Consider the following 20,192-nt stretch of genomic DNA (forward strand, 5'->3'; position numbering starts at 1 on the left):
GTTGGGAGATCACCAAGGAAATCCATGGTTGTGCCACAGAAGCAAGCAAAGGCAAACCACCTCCAAGCATTTTTTGCCTGGAAAACATGCAAGAGTCACTGTAAGTCAGCTACACTTTCCATCTCCATAAGTTAAAGTGAACATTTATCCATGTAGCTATCCAATACTCTGGACAGAGTCTACCTCCCTGGTTTCCTTTCTCTGTGGCTGAATAAATTCTCAGAATTGCTCACTCACCTCTTCCCCTTTTCAGAAGCTTGGTCGCTATGATTTTATCCTTCCCTCTTGCTTGCTGTCCCCGCAATCAAGGCTTCAGGACCTGCTTAAAGGGGATCACATCAGAGATCAGAGTCCAGAGATCACATCAAACACAAATATTGGCATCTGACTAAGGAACTCACAACGCACATACAAAATATAAATGTTTCAAGCGGAGGCACGTGACAAAAGGAGTGGAAAGGAAGAAGCAGAGTACAGACAACAGAAAGAAGCAAGGGAGGAACAGGAGCAGATAAATCTAGAAACGGTAGGGCTTCGTTTTGCTTCCTATAAGGACTAATGGGTTGAAGCTGAGGAACTTACAGGACGTGAAATCCAGTTTGGTGTAGTTGTTAAGGGTGTAGATTCTTATCTGGGAGAAATGGGTTTGATGCCCCACTCCTCCACTTGCAGTTGCTGGAATGGCCTTGGGTCAGCCATAGCTCTGGCAGAGGTTGTCCTTGAAAGGGCAGCTGCTGTGAGAGCTCTCTCAGCCCCATCCACCTCATAGGGTGTCTGTTGTGGGGTAAGAAGTTAAAGGAGATTGTAAGCCGCTCTGAGTCTCTGATTCAGAAATCTGCAGTAGTCATTGTTGTGTACACTCGGGGGGAAAGGGTAAAAAAAGAAAAGAAAAAGGAACATGTAGAGCACCCAAGGAGATGAATTCAGCAACATAAAGGGATTGCATGCAGAGTCTTACCTTCTCCACCAGATATTCGAAAGAAACTGGACACAGCCTTTTACTAGGGACGGAGGCTAATAATGTTCTAACCCCACACACAACAGTCTGGTATATCTCCCACAGAGCAGCAGAAATACTCTTAAGTTACCCCTCCACCCCAACCCCCCCAAAAAAGCCTACCAAACAGAATGAACAACTCACCAGTGATCCGTATCAGGCAGTCTGCCGAATCTAAGTCATCGATAGGGATGTGCTTATTCTGCCCAGGATTCCCTGGCTGCTCCTATCTACAGGTCCAGGTTTACTGGTTGTTTCTTGAGTCTTCTTGATCTGAGAAGTGAAAGCAGTCCTTCTGTTGTTATCATTGACTTAGATAATTCTGAGAAAGTTGCAGGGTCTGAACATTCAGGACTATCACAAGGAGAATTCACAGCCCCGTCATGGGACTCTGATTCCACGCAAGCTATGATTGCTGTGGAAGAACCCACCTCAAGTACACCATTCCACCCAGTAGACACCTCTCTATCCTTGAACTCAGGTTGTCCTGAAGAAGCTTCTAGGACTTCCTGGGTCTCAGTGAGAGACAGAAGATGGTCTACATGGCATCTCCATCATGTTCTTTCCTCTGGACTGAAGAAAATTTCCCCATCAAGCATTAGTCACATCTCCAAAAATGCACCTGTCTGAGAAATCGTTTCAGAGGGAAGCCATGTTGGTCTGCAAGAGAACAGTTATATTCAGGTCTGATAACATCTTAGAGACGAACAAGACTTCAGGGTTTAAGCTTTAAAGACTCAAAGATCCCTTCATTGTAAGGAATAGTTTTTTCTTCTGGCAGCGTGGCTGTAGTACAGATGGACCATCTTGATGCACGGCCCGTAAATGCATAAACGGAACCCATTAGAGATGGGCAAAACCTATTATTCCACAGGTTGCCATAAAAAGTCCTTAAGTGTGGAGGAAATGGATTCTCGGATTTCATGTCTTGTGAGACATCCCATCCCTGAAAAAGGAACTTGCAAGAAATTCCCAACAAGGTTTGGAAGTGGAGGATCATAACAAATGTAATGGAAATTGAGGGGTGGGCTTTTTTTGCAAACTGCATGGAACCTGCAAGGGAAGTACGGAAGTGAATGCATTTAGGAAGAGTTAGACTTCATTTTGCATAGAATGAGGACTATCCCTGTTTACTCTAACCGATTTCACACTATGCTTGTTCCAGGATGGAGAGCCCTTTTGCTACTGGGGCTTCTCTCTGTTTTTGCACAAATTGCCCCGGAGCTGCGAGTTGGCATGCTGCTATTCTGCAGCAAGCGGATACGCTGATAAATGTATTCCACTTGCTGCAGAATAGAGGCACACCAACTTGCAGCTCCAGAGCCAGTTTTGTGTAGTGGTTAAGTGTGCGGACTCTTATCTGGGAGAACCGGGTTTGATTCCCCACTCCTCCATTTGCACCTGCTGGAATGGCCTTGGGTCAGCCATAGCTCTCATAGACCTTCTTCCCCTGTAGTAGTTAAGTGTGCAGACTTTTATCTGGGAGAACCGGGTTTGATTCCCCACTCCTCCACTTGCACCTGCTGGAATGGCCTTGGGTCAGCCATAGCTCTGGCAGATGTTGTCCTTGAAAGGGCAGCTGCTGTGAGAGCCCTCTCAGCCCCACCCTCCTCACAGGGTGTCTGTTGTAGGGGAGGAAGATAAAGGAGATTGTGAGGCACTCTGAGACTCTGAGTGAAGGGTGGAATATAAATCCAATGTCAACTTCTTTTTCTTCTTCTAGGGCAATTTGTGCAACAATAGAAAGAAGCCCCGGTAGCAAAAGGGCTCTCCACCCCAGAACAAGCATAGTGAAAAACTGGTTCCAGGTTTACCATAAAACGCAAGGACTGAACAGTATATTTTAACTTAGAAAGAAAAGGTTGAAGAAAAAAGACCGGAAAGAATTATTGAAAACAAAGAAAAAGCTTCTAGCGTCTACCTTTTCCCAGTCCAAACCCCGTCTCAAAATAGATGAAAAGATACTTCAGACATTGGGCGTTTTCGCACTGACCTTATTCCGGAGCGACGTCTCTCTTCACCGCGCAGCTTCTGTGCGGATTTTGCACTAATTGCTCCGCAGAACCCGGAAGAGCCGCAAAGTCCTCCAGCTTTTGCGTCGCATATGTAAACTGCCAAAAACCAGTTTACATTTGCGATGCAAAAGCCGTGGGACTTTGCGGCTCTTCCGGGTTCTGCGGAGCAATTAGTGCGAAATCCGCGCAGACGCTGCGCAGTGAAGAGGGACGTCGCTCCGGATTAAGGTCAGTGCGACAACGCCCATTCTGTTCAAAATTTAGAAAAATTTTAATGAACACTTTTCTGAATTTAAGGGAATCTGTTCATCCAATGCTGAGCATCCAACCCCAACTAGAGAACAACTAAGAGAGACTTGGAAAAGAAACTTCAGATATTCCCTTCAGAATTTTGAGATCTTGGTCTTGATCACTTTTTTGATTTTAAAGGAGTTTGTCCATCCAGTGCTGAGCAACCAACCCCAGCTAGAGAACAACTAAGAGAGACTTGAAAGGAAACTTCAGATATTCCCTTCAGAATTTTGAGATCTTGGTCTTGATCACTTTTTTGATTTTAAAGGAATTTGTCCAACCAGTACTGATTATCCAACCCCAGCTAGAGAACGACCAAGAGATACTTGACTTGATTCAACAGGGTGGGGCACAGAGTCTACATCCAAATGCACTGACCAGATACCCAGGAAGGAGCATCCATTAAAAATAGGAAATTCTGCAGTTCTCCCAAGATGTTCTTGAAAGCCCTTATGAGGGGAGGAAATTGCATCTAAGATCTTATGTCTCAAGGGAAAGTTGCTTTTTGCATTGGTAAACAGTGCAAAGGTATTTTCAAGCGATTGTCTGGGAGTCTAATGGAGATCTTGGGAGAATGGAGATCTTGGGAGTTCCATTTTTCTTTCTGTGCTCTAAAATGGATGATTTGTGGCATATTAATCTGATGTTCTTAACTCAAAGTTTTAAATCTATTGGCGCTGAACAGCTATGAGCACAGATCCTAAGTTCCTCGTGAACGCACAGCATCATCTCTTTTACCTTTTAAAGTGCCCAACTCCTGTTCAGTGACGATAGATTAAGGGTTGGAACTTATTTTGGCCCCCATAGCCCAAGAGGTGATTTGCGTGATCAAAGCTGAAAACGCCGTTCTTTTCTTTGACCTTATTGACCCCAGGTGAATCTACTCGGTTAAGACAACAGTATACCCTTTCCTAGAACAAAGTTTGAGTCCAACAAAGTTTTATTCAAGGTTCCAAAAGAAGTCATGCACAACTCACACATGGTCAATCAATTATTTTGCACAGGCAATGCATCAGTGGAAAATACAGACAAAAAGATAACACACATTAAAAAAAATGATCAACCAATTCAGTAAGGAGTGACAATAACAGGGATGTTAGCTAAGATGTAAATGTTAGATATCCATGATGGAGACTGTCAATAGCCAGGGCATATATGGTTAGTTCCTTTGCATAATAAAATTGTACACATCCAATATAGATTGGTGATGATTTTGCATCCCTGGTGGTACAGTGCAGAAATGTAGATAAAAGGAATTCTATAAAGGTTTAAGAAGAAGAGGAGGAGGAGGAGGTTTTATACCCTGCCCTCCACTATCTGAAGAAGAATTAGTTTTATACTCTGCCCTTCACTACCTGAGAGAGTTTCAAAGCAGCTTCTCAGAGTTGTTACAATTACCTCCCCTTCCTCTCCCCACAAGCGGCACCTTGTTGAGTAGGTGGGGGTGAGAGACCTCTGAGAGAACTGTGACTGACCCAAAGTCACCCAGCTGGCTTCATGTGGAAGAGGAGTGGGGAATCAAGCCTGGTTCTCCAGATTAGAGTGCTGCCACTCTTAACCACTACACCAAACTGGTTCTCTTTGGGACTGGTCCTACATGTAGCTCTAGCCACAAAAGACGTGTGAGAGTTTGCCCATTATTTTTTGTACTGTAGCAGTTGAATCTATGGTCACCTATTTTCCTCAGTGGGACTGTAAGCTTCTAGAAGCAGACTTCAGTGGTGAGGCTCAAGTCTGACATCTCAGCCTCTATTTTTAAAAAGAGTTTCATCTCAAAAAGCACCTTATGGAACAGAACTTTTCTACATGGCCGCAGGAGGATTGCTTGTTTGAAGAATTGATTGTTAGCCACCCTGAGTCCGCTTGCGGATAGGGCGAGGTATAAATTAAAGGTAATAATAATAATAATAACTCAGAGAGAGGAATACATTTTGGTTTCATGGTTTAGAGGCCAAACTAAAAACAACTAGAGAACAGGCCTTCTCTATAAAAGCACCCCAATGGTGGAACCAGCTGCCGGAAGAGGTGCGGGCCCTGCGGGATCTTGGCCAATTCCGTAGGGCCTGCAAAACCGCCCTCTTCCGGCTAGCCTTCTAAGATGGAGCTTGGAATAAACATCACACCATCATTAATATAACTGAGATAGTAGCACTGTTAGATTATATTTTTAGGCTGTTTTTATATTATTTAAATACTTAATTGTTAACTGTATTGAACTGTATAATCTTGTTTTATTGTTTTAATATGGCTCTTGCCATGTCCTGTAAGCCGCCCTGAGCCTGCCTCAGCGAGGAGGGCGGGGTATAAATAAAATTTATTATTATTATTATTATTATTATTATTATTATTATTATTATTATTATTATTATTATTATTATTATTATTATTATTATTATTATTATTATTATTATTATGTGTTTAGGGAAGAGAAAAAGGATTGCCAAAGAGCCCTTGTGTAGTTGGAACCCTTTTCCTTCTGGTTGCAGTGGTATGTGTCTTCTTCAAAGGATGTCAGGCACTGTCCAAAGAAGGAGATTTCATTTTAAAAAGATGTTGCAACAGCATGTGTCCTAACCATACCTTTTTTTTTTTAAATGCATGTTACAATTGAAAACCATAGTGGACTTTGCCTGTCAAAGGAAGAAGCATTTGGCTCTTGGAATGGCTTCATAACTGGGTTTCAGCTGGGGTTTCCTCAGTACAGCTTTTTTCCTCCTTGAAAACCTTCTGGAGGATCACCCTCATGCTCTCCCTGCGTCTAGACTTCCATGGTCTCCCAACCAGGAAATAAATGAATGGGTTGACACTGCTATTTAAACAGTCTAATAGAGCTGGAACAGATGCCATATATATCGGTAAATAATCAAAATAAGCGAGGATGAAGATGACATTTGCTGGAAAAGTAAAGAGGAGGAAGAAGAGAAGAGTGAGCAAGACAATGGTCAAAAGCCTTCCCCTTCGACGCTGTTGTTCTTTCAAACACACTTTGATGAATAGGGACACAGTGGCAATTGTCATGACCAGGAGGCAAAGCACAACATTCACAATAAACTGGTAGAAGTTTTCAATTGGTTGTTCGTTTGTATTAAAAAATGCGAGAGTGATGGTAATTGCAGTAAGCAAGACAGAGAGGACCCATATGAGTGCACATACAATGGTGGACAAACGCGGGGGCCGCTTGCATTGATGCCAAAGTGGGAAGAAGACGGCCACACACCTGTCAATGCTGATGGCCGCCATGAGGAAAAGACTAGCACTGTTCATTAATATGGCCAGGAAAAAGAATGGTAAAAAAATAAATCTAATCAAGGAAAGAATCTGAACCAAAAGTGATAGGAGGCCCCCAAAATCAGCGACAGCCAAGTTCAGGATGTAGGTCATGAAAGGATTCCTTTTAATGCGGAAGCCAAGAAGCCAGATGACAATTCCATTCCCCACTGCTCCAAAAATGGAGATGACCAATGCAATGATATCAATAACTTTTGCAATATGAATTTCAAAACTCTCTTCTCTTCCATTATCAGAGGAGCTATGAGATGGAATGCCTTCTGAAATATTATCATTTTCACTGACACTTGGGGAAAAAAAAGTAAGTATAATTAGAGTTATTAAAATTTTCCAGGACTGCATCCATCATGAAAAGAGTTGTCATGGAGGTTGGTTGTGCTGCTTGGAGCATTCTTGTTTTCAGTTCTTGCCTTTACACTTCGCCTAGGAGAAAGGAAACGGGAGGATTCAGATCTTGTTTTGTGACTAAACAGCTGAGGTTTTCAGCGTGACTTCATTCTATTTGACAATGAGTTACTAGTGAGGTTAATTTCATAGAATCAAAGACCGATCTCGCACTCACCGGAAGCCGCTCTCACGTCCGTCTTCTCAGCGCGGCTTCCTTCCGATTTCCCACGATCTGCCCCGGGGCTGCAGCAAGGATCGGTGTTTTCCCACAGCAAAGAGAAACCGCTAAAACCCAGTTTCTCTTTGCTGCATGAAAACTCTGACGCTTGCTGTAACCCCGGGGCAGATAGTGGGAAGGAAGCTGCGCTGAGAAGACAAGCGTGAGAGCGGCTTCCGGTGAGTGTGAAATCGGTCCTGGAGTTGAAAGGGGTCCTACAAGCCCTGTAGTCCAATCAATGCAGAATCTGCCTAAAGCATCCCAGTCAAGGGTTTGTTCAGCTGCTGCTTGAAGGCTGCCCATGAGGGGAGCCCGCCTCCCTATGCAGCTGATTCTACTGCTGAACTGCTCTTTCTGAACCCCCCCCCCCCAAATATCCATCCATGCATAATTTAAACCCATTATTTTGAGTCCTGTCATCTGCTGCTAACATAGGCTTGCCAATCCCCAGGTTCCAGAGGGGGTCTCCCACTTTTGCTTCCCGCTCCCAGTCAGCTGGCCGGCGGGGGGAAGCCCCACCCTCAGCTACCATGTGCCTTTCCACCTCCCGAGGCTTCCTCTTGGGATGGTGTGTCTGTGTCTTTAAGGCTGAACGGGGGCGGGGGGAGCAGGCAGAACAACACGGCTGCTCCCAGTGCTTGTGAAAGCAGCCCAGAACCTCTGTTGGTAGCACAATCTTTTCAGAGGTCGTTTGCATAGGAAAGGTAAACTTGAACATTTGGTTGCTCTGTCTCTTTGAAGAAGTTGGAAGTTCAGCAACTCAAGAGTAGAGATGCCCTTCCCCAGGTGGGAGCAGGCCCTCCCCTGCTTCAGAGTCATCAGAAATGGGGGGGGGGAGGGAGGGAAACGAATGCCGGGCACTTCATTATTCCCTAGGGAGATCGATTCCCATAGGGTTTAATAGCGAACTGATCTGGGGGTATCTGGGGCTCTGGAGGGGTTGTTTCTTGGGGTAGAAGCACCACATTTTCAGCATTGCATCTGATGATTATTTTCAATTTTCAGAGTCATATATGTTAAAGCTGTCTGCACCTGGATGGCCAAGGCTCACCCAATCTCACGAAATCTTGGCTTCTAAGTGGGACTGGCCCTCGCTAGTACATGGTTGGGAGACCACCAAGGAAATCCATGGTTGTGCCTCAGAAGCAAGCAAAGGCAAACCACCTCCAAGCGTTTTTTGCCTGGAAAACATGCAGGAGTCACTGTAAGTCAGCTACACTTTCCATCTCCATAAGTTAAAGTGAACATCTATCCATGTAGATATCCAGTACTCTGGACAGAGTCTACCTCCCTGGTTTCCTTTCTCTGTGGCTGAATAAATCCTCATAATTGCTCACTCACCTCTTCCCCTTTTCAGGAGCTTGGTCGCTATGATTTTATCCTTCCCTCTTGCTTGCTGTCCCCGCAATCAAGGCTTCAGGACCTGCTTAAAGGGGATCACATCAGAGATCAGAGTCCAGAGATCACATCAAACACAAATATTGGCATCTGACTAAGGAACTCACAATGCACATACAAAATATAAATGTTTCAAGCGGAGGCACGTGACAAAAGGAGTGGAAAGGAAGAAGCAGAGTACAGACAACAGAAAGAAGCAAGGGAGGAACAGGTGCAGATAAATCTAGAAGCGGTAGGGCTTCCTTTTGGTTACTATAAGGACTAACGGGTTGAAGCTGAGGAACTTATAGGAAGTGAGAGCCAGTTTGGTGTTGTTGTTAAGCGTTCAGACTCTTATCTGGGAGAACCGGGTTTGATTCCCCACTCCTCCATTTGCAGCTGCTGGAATGGCCTTGGGTCAGCCATAGCTCTGGCAGAGGTTGTCCTTGAAAGGGCAGCTGCTGTGAGAGCTCTCTCAGCCCCACCCACCTCACAGGGTGTCTGTTGCGGGATAAGAAGATAAAGGAGATTGTAAGCCGCTCTGAGTCTCTGATTCAGAGAGAAGGGGAGGGTACAAATCTGCAGTCGTCATTGTTGTGTACACTCTGGAGAATAGGGTAAAAAAAAAGAAAAGAAAAAAGAACATGTAGAGCACCCAAGGAGGTGAATTCAGCAACATAAAGGGATCGCATGCAAAGTCTTACCTTCTTCACCAGATATTCGAAAGAAACTGGACACAGCCTTTTACTAGGGACGGAGGCTAATAATGTTCTAACCCCACACACAACTGTCTGGTATATCTCTTACAGAGCAGCGGAAATACTCTTAAGTTACTCCTCCACCCCCACCCCCCAACAAAAAGACTACCAAACAGAATGAACAACTCACCAGTGATCCATATCAGGCAGTCTGCTGAATCTGAGTCATTGATAGGGGTGTGGTTATTCTGCCCAGGATTTCCTGGCTGCTCCTATCTACAGGTCCAGGTTTACTGGTTGTTTCTTGAGTCTTTTTGATCTGAGAAGTGAAAGCAGTCCTTCTGTTGTTACCATTGACTTAGATAGTTCTGAGAAAGTTGCAGGTTCTGGACATTCAGGACCATCACAAGGAGAATTCACAGCCCCATCAAGGGACTCTGATTCCACGCAAGCTATGATTGCTGTGGAAGAACCCACCTCAGGTACTCCATTCCACCCAGTAGAAACCTCTCTATCCTTGAACTCAGGTTGTCCTGAAGAAGCTTCTAGGACTTCCTGGGTCTCAGTGAGAGACAGAAGATGGTCTACATGGCATCTCCATCATGTTCTTTCCTCTGGACTGAAGAAAATTTCCCCATCAAGCATTAGTCACATCTCCAAAAATGCACCTGTCTGAGAAATCGTTTCAGAGGGAAGCCATGTTGGTCTGCAAGAGCACAGTTATATTCAGGTCCGATAACATCTTAGAGACGAACAAGACCTCAGGGTTTAAGCTTTAAAGACTCAAAGATCCCTTCATTGTAAGGAATAGTTTTTTCTTCTGGCAGCGTGGGTGAAGTACAGATGGACCATCTTGATGCATGGCCCATAAATGCATAACTGGAACCCATTAGAGATGGGCAAAACCTATTATTCCAGAGGTTACCATAAAAAGTCCTTAAGTGTGGAGGAAATGGATTCTCGGATTTCATGTCTTGTGAGAAATCCCATCCCTGAAAAGGGAACTTGCAAGAAATTCCCAACAAGGTTTGGAAGTGGAGGATCATAACAAATGTAATGGAAATTGAGGGGTGGGCTTTTTTTGCAAACTGCATGGAACCTGCAAGGGAAGTAAGAACATAAGAACATAAGAGAAGCCATGTTGGATCAGGCCAACGGCCCATCAAGTCCAACACTCTGTGTCACACAGTGGCAAAAAAAAATTATATACACACATACGCTGTGGCTAATAGCCACTGATGGACCTGTGCTCCATATTTTTATCTAAACCCCTCTTGAAGGTGGCTATACTTGTGGCCGCCACCACCTCTTGTGGCAGTGAATTCCACATGTTAATCACCCTTTGGGTGAAGAAGTACTTCCTTTTATCCGTTTTAACCTGTCTGCTCAGCAATTTCATCGAATGCCCAAGAGTTCTTGTATTGTGAGAAAGGGAGAAAAGTACTTCTTTCTCTACTTTCTCCATCCCATGCATTATCTTGTAAACCTCTATCATGTCACCTCGCAGTCGACGTTTCTCCAAGCTAAAGAGTCCCAAGCGTTTCAACCTTTCTTCATAGGGAAAGTGCTCCAGCCCTTTAATCATTCTAGTTGCCCTTCTCTGGACTTTCTCCAATGCTATAATATCCTTTTTGAGGTGCGGCGACCAGAACTGCACACAGTACTCCAAATGAGACCGCACCATCGATTTATACAGGGGCATTATAATACTGGCTGATTTGTTTTCAATTCCCTTCCTAATAATTCCCAGCATGGCGTTGGCTGTTTTTATTGCAAACGCACACTGTCTTGACATTTTCAGCGAGTTATCTACCACAACCCCAAGATCTCTCTCTTGGTCAGTCTCTGCCAGTTCACACCCCATCAACTTGTATTTGTAGCTGGGATTCTTGGCCCCAATGTGCATTACTTTGCACTTGGCCACATTGAACCTCATCTGCCACGTTGACGCCCACTCACCCAGCCTCAACAGATCCCTTTGGAGTTCCTCACAATCCTCTCTGGTTCTCACCACCCTGAACAATTTAGTGTCATCTGCAAACTTGGCCACTTCACTACTCACTCCCAACTCTAAATCATTTATGAACAAGTTAAAGAGCATGGGACTCAGTACCGAGCCCTGCGGCACCCCACTGCTTATCGTCCTCCACTGCGAAGACTGCCCTTTTATACTCACTCTCTGCTTCCTATTACTCAGCCAGTTTTTGATCCACAAGAGGACCTGTCCTTTTACTCCATGACTCTCAAGCTTTCTAAGGAGCCTTTGATGAGGAACTTTATCAAAAGCTTTCTGGAAGTCAAGGTAAACAACATCTATCGGGTCTCCTTTGTCCACATGTTTGTTCACCCCCTCAAAGAAATGTAACAGGTTAGTGAGGCAAGATCTTCCCTTGCAGAACCCATGCTGAGTCTTCCTCAATAACCCGTGTTCATCAATGTGCCTACTCATTCTGTCCTTGATAATGGTTTCTACCAACTTTCCCGGTATTGAAGTCAGACTGACTGGCCTGTAATTTCCTGGATCTCCTCTGGAACCTTTTTTAAAGATGGGGGTGACATTTGCTACCTTCCAGTCCTCAGGAACGGAGGCAGATTTCAATGAAAGTTTACAGATTTTTGTTAGAAGATCCACAAGTTCAACTTTGAGTTCTTTCAGAACTCTCGGATGTATGCCATCCGGACCCGGTGACTTATTAGTTTTTAATTTGTCTAACAGTTGTAGGACCTCCTCTTTTGCCACCTCAATCTGACTCAGGTCTTTCAACACCCCTTCCAAAATTAGTGGTTCTGGGGTGGGCAAAACGTTCTCGTCTTCCACAGTGAAGACGGAGGCAAAAAATTCATTTAGCTTCTCAGCCATTTCCCTATCCTCCTTCAGTAATCCTTTTACCCCATGGTCATCCAAGGGCCCCACTGCCTCCCTGGCTGGTTTCCTACTTCTAATATATTTGAAGAAAGTTTTATTGTTGGTCTTTATGTTTTTTGCAATATGCTCCTTATAGTCCCTTTTTGCCTGCCTGATCACAGTCTTGCATTTGATTTGCCACAGCCTGTGTTCCCTTTTACTAGTCTCACTTGGACTGGTTTTCCACCGCTTAAAGGAGTCTTTCTTACCTTTTACAGCTTCCAATACTTTGTTTGTTAACCACGCAGGCCTTTTCTTATGCTTGTTTGTGCCTTTCCTAACTTGTATGTTATCTGAGCTTCTAGGATTATAGTTTTAAATAGCGTCCAAGCTTCCCCAAGGGTTTTGACCGTATGTACCTTTCCTTTCAGTTTCCTCCTCACATGCCTCCTCATCTCAGTGTATTTACCCCTTTTAAAGTTAAACGTGGTTGTGGCGGTCTTTTTGGACAACTCCCTATTTATACAAACGGTGAAATCAATAACATTATGGTCACTGCTCCCAAGTGGCGCAATCACTTTAACATCTCTCACCAAGTCTTGGCATTACTTAGGACCAAATCCAGGATCGGCCCACCCCTGGTAGGTTCTGAGACCATCTGCTCCATAGCACAGTCATTGAGAGCATCAAGAAACTCAATCTCTTTCTCTCGACCAGAACACATATTGACCCAATCAATCTGCGGGTAGTTAAAATCACCTATTATGACACAGTTTTTACGTTTAGCCGCTATCTTTAAGCCTTCCATCATATTATAATCGTCCTCTCTCTTTTGATTTGGTGGGCGATAACAAACTCCCATAGTTAAATTTCCTTTTGGGCCCTCTATTTCAACCCAAAGCATTTCTAAAAGTGAATCTAATTCTCTAAAAGTGAATCTAATTCTCTGACCTCAGTCTTACTGGACCGTATACCCTCTCTGACATACAGAGCCACCCCAACTCCAACCCTTCCCTCCCTATCCTTCCGATATAACTTATATCCAGGAATCATCGTGTCCCACTGAATCTCCTCATTCCACCAAGTTTCTGAAATTCCCACAATGTCTATGTTTTCTCCCAACACTAAACATTCCAATACACCAATTTTACTTCGAATGCTTCTAGCATTTGCATACAAACATCTATAATTTTCCAGGCGAGCTAGGCCCGCCACCTTCCTCCTGCCGCCTCGAGACTCTGGCGGACAGTCCATATTGATTGTCATCGTCACAGTACGGAAGTGAATGCATTTAGGAAGGGTTAGACTTCATTTTGCATAGAATGAGGACTATTCCTGTTTACTTAAACCAATTTCACACTATGCTTGTTCCAGGATGGAGAGCCCTTTTGCTACTGGGACTTCTCTCCGTTTTCGCACAAATTGCCCCGGAGCTGCGAGTTGGCATGCTGCTATTCTGCAGCAAGCGGATACGCTGATAAATGTATTCCACTTGCTGCAGAATAGAGGCACACCAACTTGCAGCTCCAGAGCCAGTTTAGTGTAGTGGTTAAGTGTGCGGACTCTTATCTGGGAAAGCCGTGTTTGATTCCCCACTCCTCCACTTGCACCTGCTGGAATGGCCCTGGGTCAACCATAGCTGTCATAGACCTTCTTCCCCTGTAGTGGTTAAGTGTGCAGAGTCTTATCTGGGAGAACCGGGTTTGATTCCCCACTCCTCCACTTGCACCTGCTGGAATGGCCCTGGGTCAACCATAGCTCTCATAGACCTTCTTCCCCTGTAGTGGTTAAGTGTGCAGAGTCTTATCTGGGAGAACCGGGTTTGATTCCCCACTCCTCCACTTCCAGCTGCTGGAATGGCCTTGGATCAGCCATAGCTCTCATAGACCTTCTTCCCCTGTAGTGGTTAAGAGTGCAGACTCTTATCTGGGAGAACCGGGTTTGATTCCCCACTCCTCCATTTGCACCGGCTGAAATTGCCTTCGGTCAGCCATAGCTCTGGCAGAGATTGTCCTTGAAAGGACAGCTGCTGTGATAGCCCTCTCAGCCCCACCCACCTCACAGGGTGTCTGTTGTGGGGGAGGAAGATAAAGGAGATTGTGAGCCACTCTGAGACTCTGAGTGAAGGGCGGAATATAAATCCAATGTCATCTTCTTCTTCTTCTTCCAGAGCAATTTGTGCAACAACAGAGAGAAGCCCCGGTACCAAAAGGGCTCTCCATCCTGGAACAAGCATAGTGTGAAATTGGTTTAAGTAAACAGGAATAGTCCTCATTCTATGCAAAATGAAGTCTAACCCATCTAAAATGAAGTCTAACCCAAGCATAGTGCAAAACTGGTCCCAGGTTTACGTTAAACGCAAGGACTGAACAGTATATTTTAACTTAGGAAGAAAAGGTCGAAGAAAAAAGATGGGAAAGCAGAATTGATAACAAAGAAAAAGCTTCCAGCTTCTACCTTTTCCCAGTCCAAACCCCGTCTCAAAATAGATGAAAAGAAACTTCAGACATTCTATTCAGAATTTAGAAAAAATTTAATGATCACTTTTTTGATTTTAAAGGAATTTGTCCATCCAATGCTGATCATCCAACCCCAACTAGAGAACAACTAAGAGAGACTTGGGAAAGAAACTTCAGATATTCCCTTCAGAATTTTGAGATCTTGGTCTTGATCACTTTTTTGATTTTAAAGGAATTTGTCCATCCAGTGCTGATTACCCACCCCCAGCTAGAGAACGACCAAGAGATACTTGACTTGATTCAACAGGGTGGGGCACAGAGTCTACATCCAAATGCACTGACCAGATACCCAGGAAGGAGCATCCATTAAAAATAGGAAATTCTGCAGTTCTCCCAAGATGTTCTTGAAAGCCTTTATGAGGGGAGGAAATTGCATCTAAGATCTTATGTCTCAAGGGAAAGTTGCTTTTTGCATTGGTAAACAGTGCAAAGGTATTTTCAAGCGATTGTCTGGGAGTCTAATGTAGCTTGAGAATGGAGATCTTGGGAGTTCCATTTTTCTTTCTGTGCTCTAAAATGGATGATTTGTGGCATATTAATCTGATGTTCTTAACTCAAAGTTTTAAATCTATTGGCGCTGAACAGCTATGAGCACAGATCCTAAGTTCCTCGTGAACGCACAGCATCATCTCTTTTACCTTTTGAAGTGCCCAACACCTGTTCAGTGACGATAGATTAAGGGTTGGAACTTATTTTGGCCCCCGTAGCCCAAGAGGTGATTTGCGTGATCAAAGCTGAAAACTCCGTTCTTTTCTTTGACCTTATTGACCCCAGGTGAATCTACTCGTTTAAGACAACAGTATACCCTTTCCTAGAACAAAGTTTGAGTCCAACAAAGTTTTATTCAAGGTTCCAAAAGAAGTCATGCACAACACACAGATGTTTGATCAATTATTTTGCACAGGCAATGCATCAGTGGAAAATACAGACAAAAAGATAACACACATTAAAAAAAATGATCAACCAATTCAGTAAGGAGTGACAATAACAGGGATGTTAGCTAAGCTGTAAATGTTAGATATCCATGATGGAGCCTGTCAATAGCCAGGGCATATATGCTTAGTTCCTTTGCAAAATAAAATTGTACACATCCAATATAGATTGGTGATGATTTTGCATCCCTGGTGGTACAGTGCAGAAATGTAGATAAAAGGAATTCTATAAAGGTTTATGAAGAAGAAAAGGAAGAGGAGGTTTTATACCCTGCCCTCCACTACCTGAAGAAGAATTAGTTTTATACCCTGCCCTTCACTACCTGAGAGAGTTTCAAAGCAGTTTCTCAGAGCAGTTACAATTACCTCCCCTTCCTCTCCCCACAACCGGCACCTTGTTGAGTAGGTGGGGGTGAATTAGCTCTGAGAGAACTGTGACTGACCCAAAGTCACCCAGCTGGCTTCATGTGGAAGAGGAGTGGGGAATCAAACCTGGTTCTCCAGATTAGAGTGCTGCCACTCTTAACCACTACACCAAACTGGTTCTCTTTAGGACTGGTCCTACATGCAGCTCTAGCCACAAAAGACGTGTAAGAGTTTGCCCATTATTTTTTTGTACTGTAGCAGTTGAATCTGTGGTCACCTGTTTTCCTCAGTGGGACTGTAAGCTTCTAGAAGCAGACTTCAGTGGTGAGGCTCAAGTCTGACATCTCAGCCTCTAGCTATTTTTAAAAAGAGTTTCATCTCAAAAAGCACCTTAGGGAACAGAACTTTTCTACATGGCCACAGGAGGATTGCTTGTTTCAAGAATTGATTGTTAACCACCCTGAGACCGCTTGCAGAGAGGGCGGGGTATAAATTAAAGGTAATAATAATAACTCAGAGAGAGGAATACATTTTGGTTTCATGTGTTTATGGAAGAGAAAAAGGATTGCCAAAGAGCCCTTGTGTAGTTGGAACCCTTTTCCTTCTGGTTGCAGTGGTATGTGTCTTCTTCAAAGGATGTCAGGCACTGTCCAGAGAAGGAGATTTCATTTTAAAAAGATGTTGCAACAGCATGTGTCCTAATCATACTGTTTTTTTAAAAAAAATGCATGTTACAATTGAAAACCAGAGTGGACTTTGCCTGTCAAAGGAAGAAGCATTTGGCTCTTGGAATGGCATCATAACTGGGTTTCAGCTGGGGTTTCCTCAGTACAGCTTTTTTCCTCCTTGAAAACCTTCTGGAGGATCACCCTCATGCTCTCCCTGTGTCTAGACTTCCATGGTCTCCCAACCAGGAAATAAATGAATGGGTTGACACTGCTATTTAAACAGTCTAATAGAGCTGGAATAGATGCCATATATTCTGGTAAATAATCAAAATAAGCGAGGATGAAAATGACATTTGCTGGAAAAGTAAAGAGGAGGAAGAAGAGAAGAGTGAGCAAGACAATGGTCAAAAGCCTTCCCCTTCGACGCTGTTGTTCTTTCAACCACACTTTGATGAATAGGGACACAGTGGCAATTGTCATGACCGGGAGGCAAAGCACAACATTCACAATAAACTGGTAGAAGTTTTCAATTGGTTGTTCGTTTGTATTAAAAAATGCGAGAGTGATGGTAATTGCAGTAAGCAAGACAGAGAGGACCCATATGAGCGCACAGACAATGGAGGACAAATGCTGGGGCCGCTTGCATTGATGCCAAAGTGGGAAGAAGACGGCCACACACCTGTCAATGCTGATGGCCACCATGAGGAAAAGACTAGCACTGTTCATTAATATGGCCAGGAAAAAGAATGGTAAAAAAATAAATCTAAGCCACAAGGAAAGAAGCTGAACCAAAAGTGATAGGAGGCCCCCAAAATCAGCGACAGCCAAGTTCAGGATGTAGGTCATGAAAGGATTCCTTTTAATGCGGAAGCCAAGAAGCCAGATGACCATTCCATTCCCCACTGCTCCAAAAATGGAGATGACCAATGCAATGATATCAATAACATTTGCAATATGAATTTCAAAACTCTCTTCTCTTCCATTATCAGAGGAGCTATGAGATGGAATGCCTTCTGAAATATTATCATTTTCACTGACACTTGGGGAAAAAAAGTAAGTATAATTAGAGTTATTAAAATTTTCCAGGACTGCATCCATCATGAAAAGAGTTGTCATTGAGGTTGGTTGCGATGCTTGGCGCATTCTTGTTTTCAGTTCTTGCCTTTACACTTCGCCTAGGAGAAAGGAAACGGGAGGATTCAGATCTTGTTTTGTGACTAAACAGCTGAGGTTTTCAGCGTGAGTTCATTCTATTTGACAATGAGTTACTAGTGAGGTTAATTTCATAGAATCAAAGACCGATCTCGCACTCACCGGAAGCCGCTCTCACGTCCGTCTTCTCAGCGCGGCTTCCTTTCGATTTCCCACGATCTGCCCCGGGGCTGCAGCAAGGATCGGCGTTTTCGCACAGCAAAGAGAAACCGCTAAAAACCAGTTTCTCTTTGCTGCATGAAAACTCTGACGCTTGCTGTAACCCCGGGGCAGATAGTGGGAAGGAAGCTGCGCTGAGAAGACAAACGTGAGAGCGGCTTCCGGTGAGTGTGAAATCGGTCCTGGAGTTGAAAGGGGTCCTACAAGCCCTGTAGTCCAATCAATGCAGAATCTGCCTAAAGCATCCCAGTCAAGGGTTTGTTCAGCTGCTGCTTGAAGCCTGCCCATGAGGGGAGCCCGCCTCCCTATGCAGCTGATTCTACTGCTGAACTGCTCTTTCTGAACCCCCCCCCCCAAATATCCATCCATGCATAATTTAAACCCATTATTTTGAGTCCTGTCATCTGCTGCTAACATAGGCTTGCCAATCCCCAGGTGCCAGAGGGGGTCTCCCGCTTTTGCTTCCCGCTCCCAGTCAGCTGGCCGGCGGGGGGAAGCCCCACCCTCAGCTACCATGTGCCTTTCCACCTCCCGAGGCTTCCTCTTGGGATGGTGTGTCTGTGTCTTTAAGGCTGAACGGGGGCGGGGGGAGCAGGCAGAACAACACGGCTGCTTCCAGTGCTTGTGAAAGCAGCCCAGAACCTCTGTTGGTAGCACAATCTTTTCAGAGGTCGTTTGCATAGGAAAGGTAAACTTGAACCTTTGGTTGCTCTGTCTCTTTGAAGAAGTTGTAAGTTCAGCAACTCAAGAGTAGTGATGCCTATTCCCAGGTGGGAGCAGGCCCTCCCCTGCTTCAGAGTCATCAAAAAATGGGGGGGGGGGGGAGGGAGGGAAACGAATGCCGGGCACTTCATTATTCCCTATGGAGATCGATTCCCATAGGGTTTAATAGCGAACTGATCTGGGGGTATCTGTTTCTTGAGGTTGTTTCTTGAGGTAGAAGGGGTTGTTTCTTGAGGTAGAAGCACCACATTTTCAGCATTGCATCTGATGACTCTTCTCAATTTTCAGAGTCATATATGTTAAAGCTGTCTGCACCTGGATGGCCAAGGCTCACCCAATCTCACGAAATCTTGGCTTCTAAGTGGGATTGGGCCTCAGTAGTACATGGTTGGGAGATCACCAAGGAAATCCATGGTTGTGCCACAGAAGCAAGCAAAGGCAAACCACCTCCAAGCATTTTTTGCCTGGAAAACATGCAAGAGTCACTGTAAGTCAGCTACACTTTCCATCTCCATAAGTTAAAGTGAACATTTATCCATGTAGCTATCCAATACTCTGGACAGAGTCTACCTCCCTGGTTTCCTTTCTCTGTGGCTGAATAAATTCTCAGAATTGCTCACTCACCTCTTCCCCTTTTCAGAAGCTTGGTCGCTATGATTTTATCCTTCCCTCTTGCTTGCTGTCCCCGCAATCAAGGCTTCAGGACCTGCTTAAAGGGGATCACATCAGAGATCAGAGTCCAGAGATCACATCAAACACAAATATTGGCATCTGACTAAGGAACTCACAACGCACATACAAAATATAAATGTTTCAAGCGGAGGCACGTGACAAAAGGAGTGGAAAGGAAGAAGCAGAGTACAGACAACAGAAAGAAGCAAGGGAGGAACAGGAGCAGATAAATCTAGAAACGGTAGGGCTTCGTTTTGCTTCCTATAAGGACTAATGGGTTGAAGCTGAGGAACTTACAGGACGTGAAATCCAGTTTGGTGTAGTTGTTAAGGGTGTAGATTCTTATCTGGGAGAAATGGGTTTGATGCCCCACTCCTCCACTTGCAGTTGCTGGAATGGCCTTGGGTCAGCCATAGCTCTGGCAGAGGTTGTCCTTGAAAGGGCAGCTGCTGTGAGAGCTCTCTCAGCCCCATCCACCTCATAGGGTGTCTGTTGTGGGGTAAGAAGTTAAAGGAGATTGTAAGCCGCTCTGAGTCTCTGATTCAGAAATCTGCAGTAGTCATTGTTGTGTACACTCGGGGGGAAAGGGTAAAAAAAGAAAAGAAAAAGGAACATGTAGAGCACCCAAGGAGATGAATTCAGCAACATAAAGGGATTGCATGCAGAGTCTTACCTTCTCCACCAGATATTCGAAAGAAACTGGACACAGCCTTTTACTAGGGACGGAGGCTAATAATGTTCTAACCCCATAGGGTGTCTGTTGTGGGGTAAGAAGTTAAAGGAGATTGTAAGCCGCTCTGAGTCTCTGATTCAGAAATCTGCAGTA

At 44.4% G+C, this 20,192-nt stretch overlaps 2 protein-coding genes across 2 annotated transcripts; both read right to left on the minus strand.

The window, feature by feature from the left end:
• Positions 1-5,970: 5,970 nt before the first annotated feature.
• On the minus strand, positions 5,971-6,940 carry LOC132574844 (mas-related G-protein coupled receptor member H-like). The gene is given in 2 exon segments (XM_060243075.1): positions 5,971-6,882; positions 6,884-6,940. Coding segments are annotated over 2 exon segments (969 nt in total).
• A 9,789-nt stretch (positions 6,941-16,729) lies between these two features.
• Positions 16,730-17,701, minus strand: LOC132574692 (mas-related G-protein coupled receptor member H-like). The gene has a single exon (XM_060242926.1). The coding sequence runs from the start codon at positions 17,699-17,701 to the stop codon at positions 16,730-16,732; it is 972 nt and encodes a 323-aa protein (XP_060098909.1).
• Between the last annotated feature and the right edge of the window lie 2,491 nt (positions 17,702-20,192).

The sequence above is a fragment of the Heteronotia binoei genome, chromosome 7, assembly GCF_032191835.1.
Source record: "Heteronotia binoei isolate CCM8104 ecotype False Entrance Well chromosome 7, APGP_CSIRO_Hbin_v1, whole genome shotgun sequence".
In the NCBI taxonomy this organism is placed as follows: Eukaryota; Metazoa; Chordata; class Lepidosauria; order Squamata; family Gekkonidae; genus Heteronotia; species Heteronotia binoei.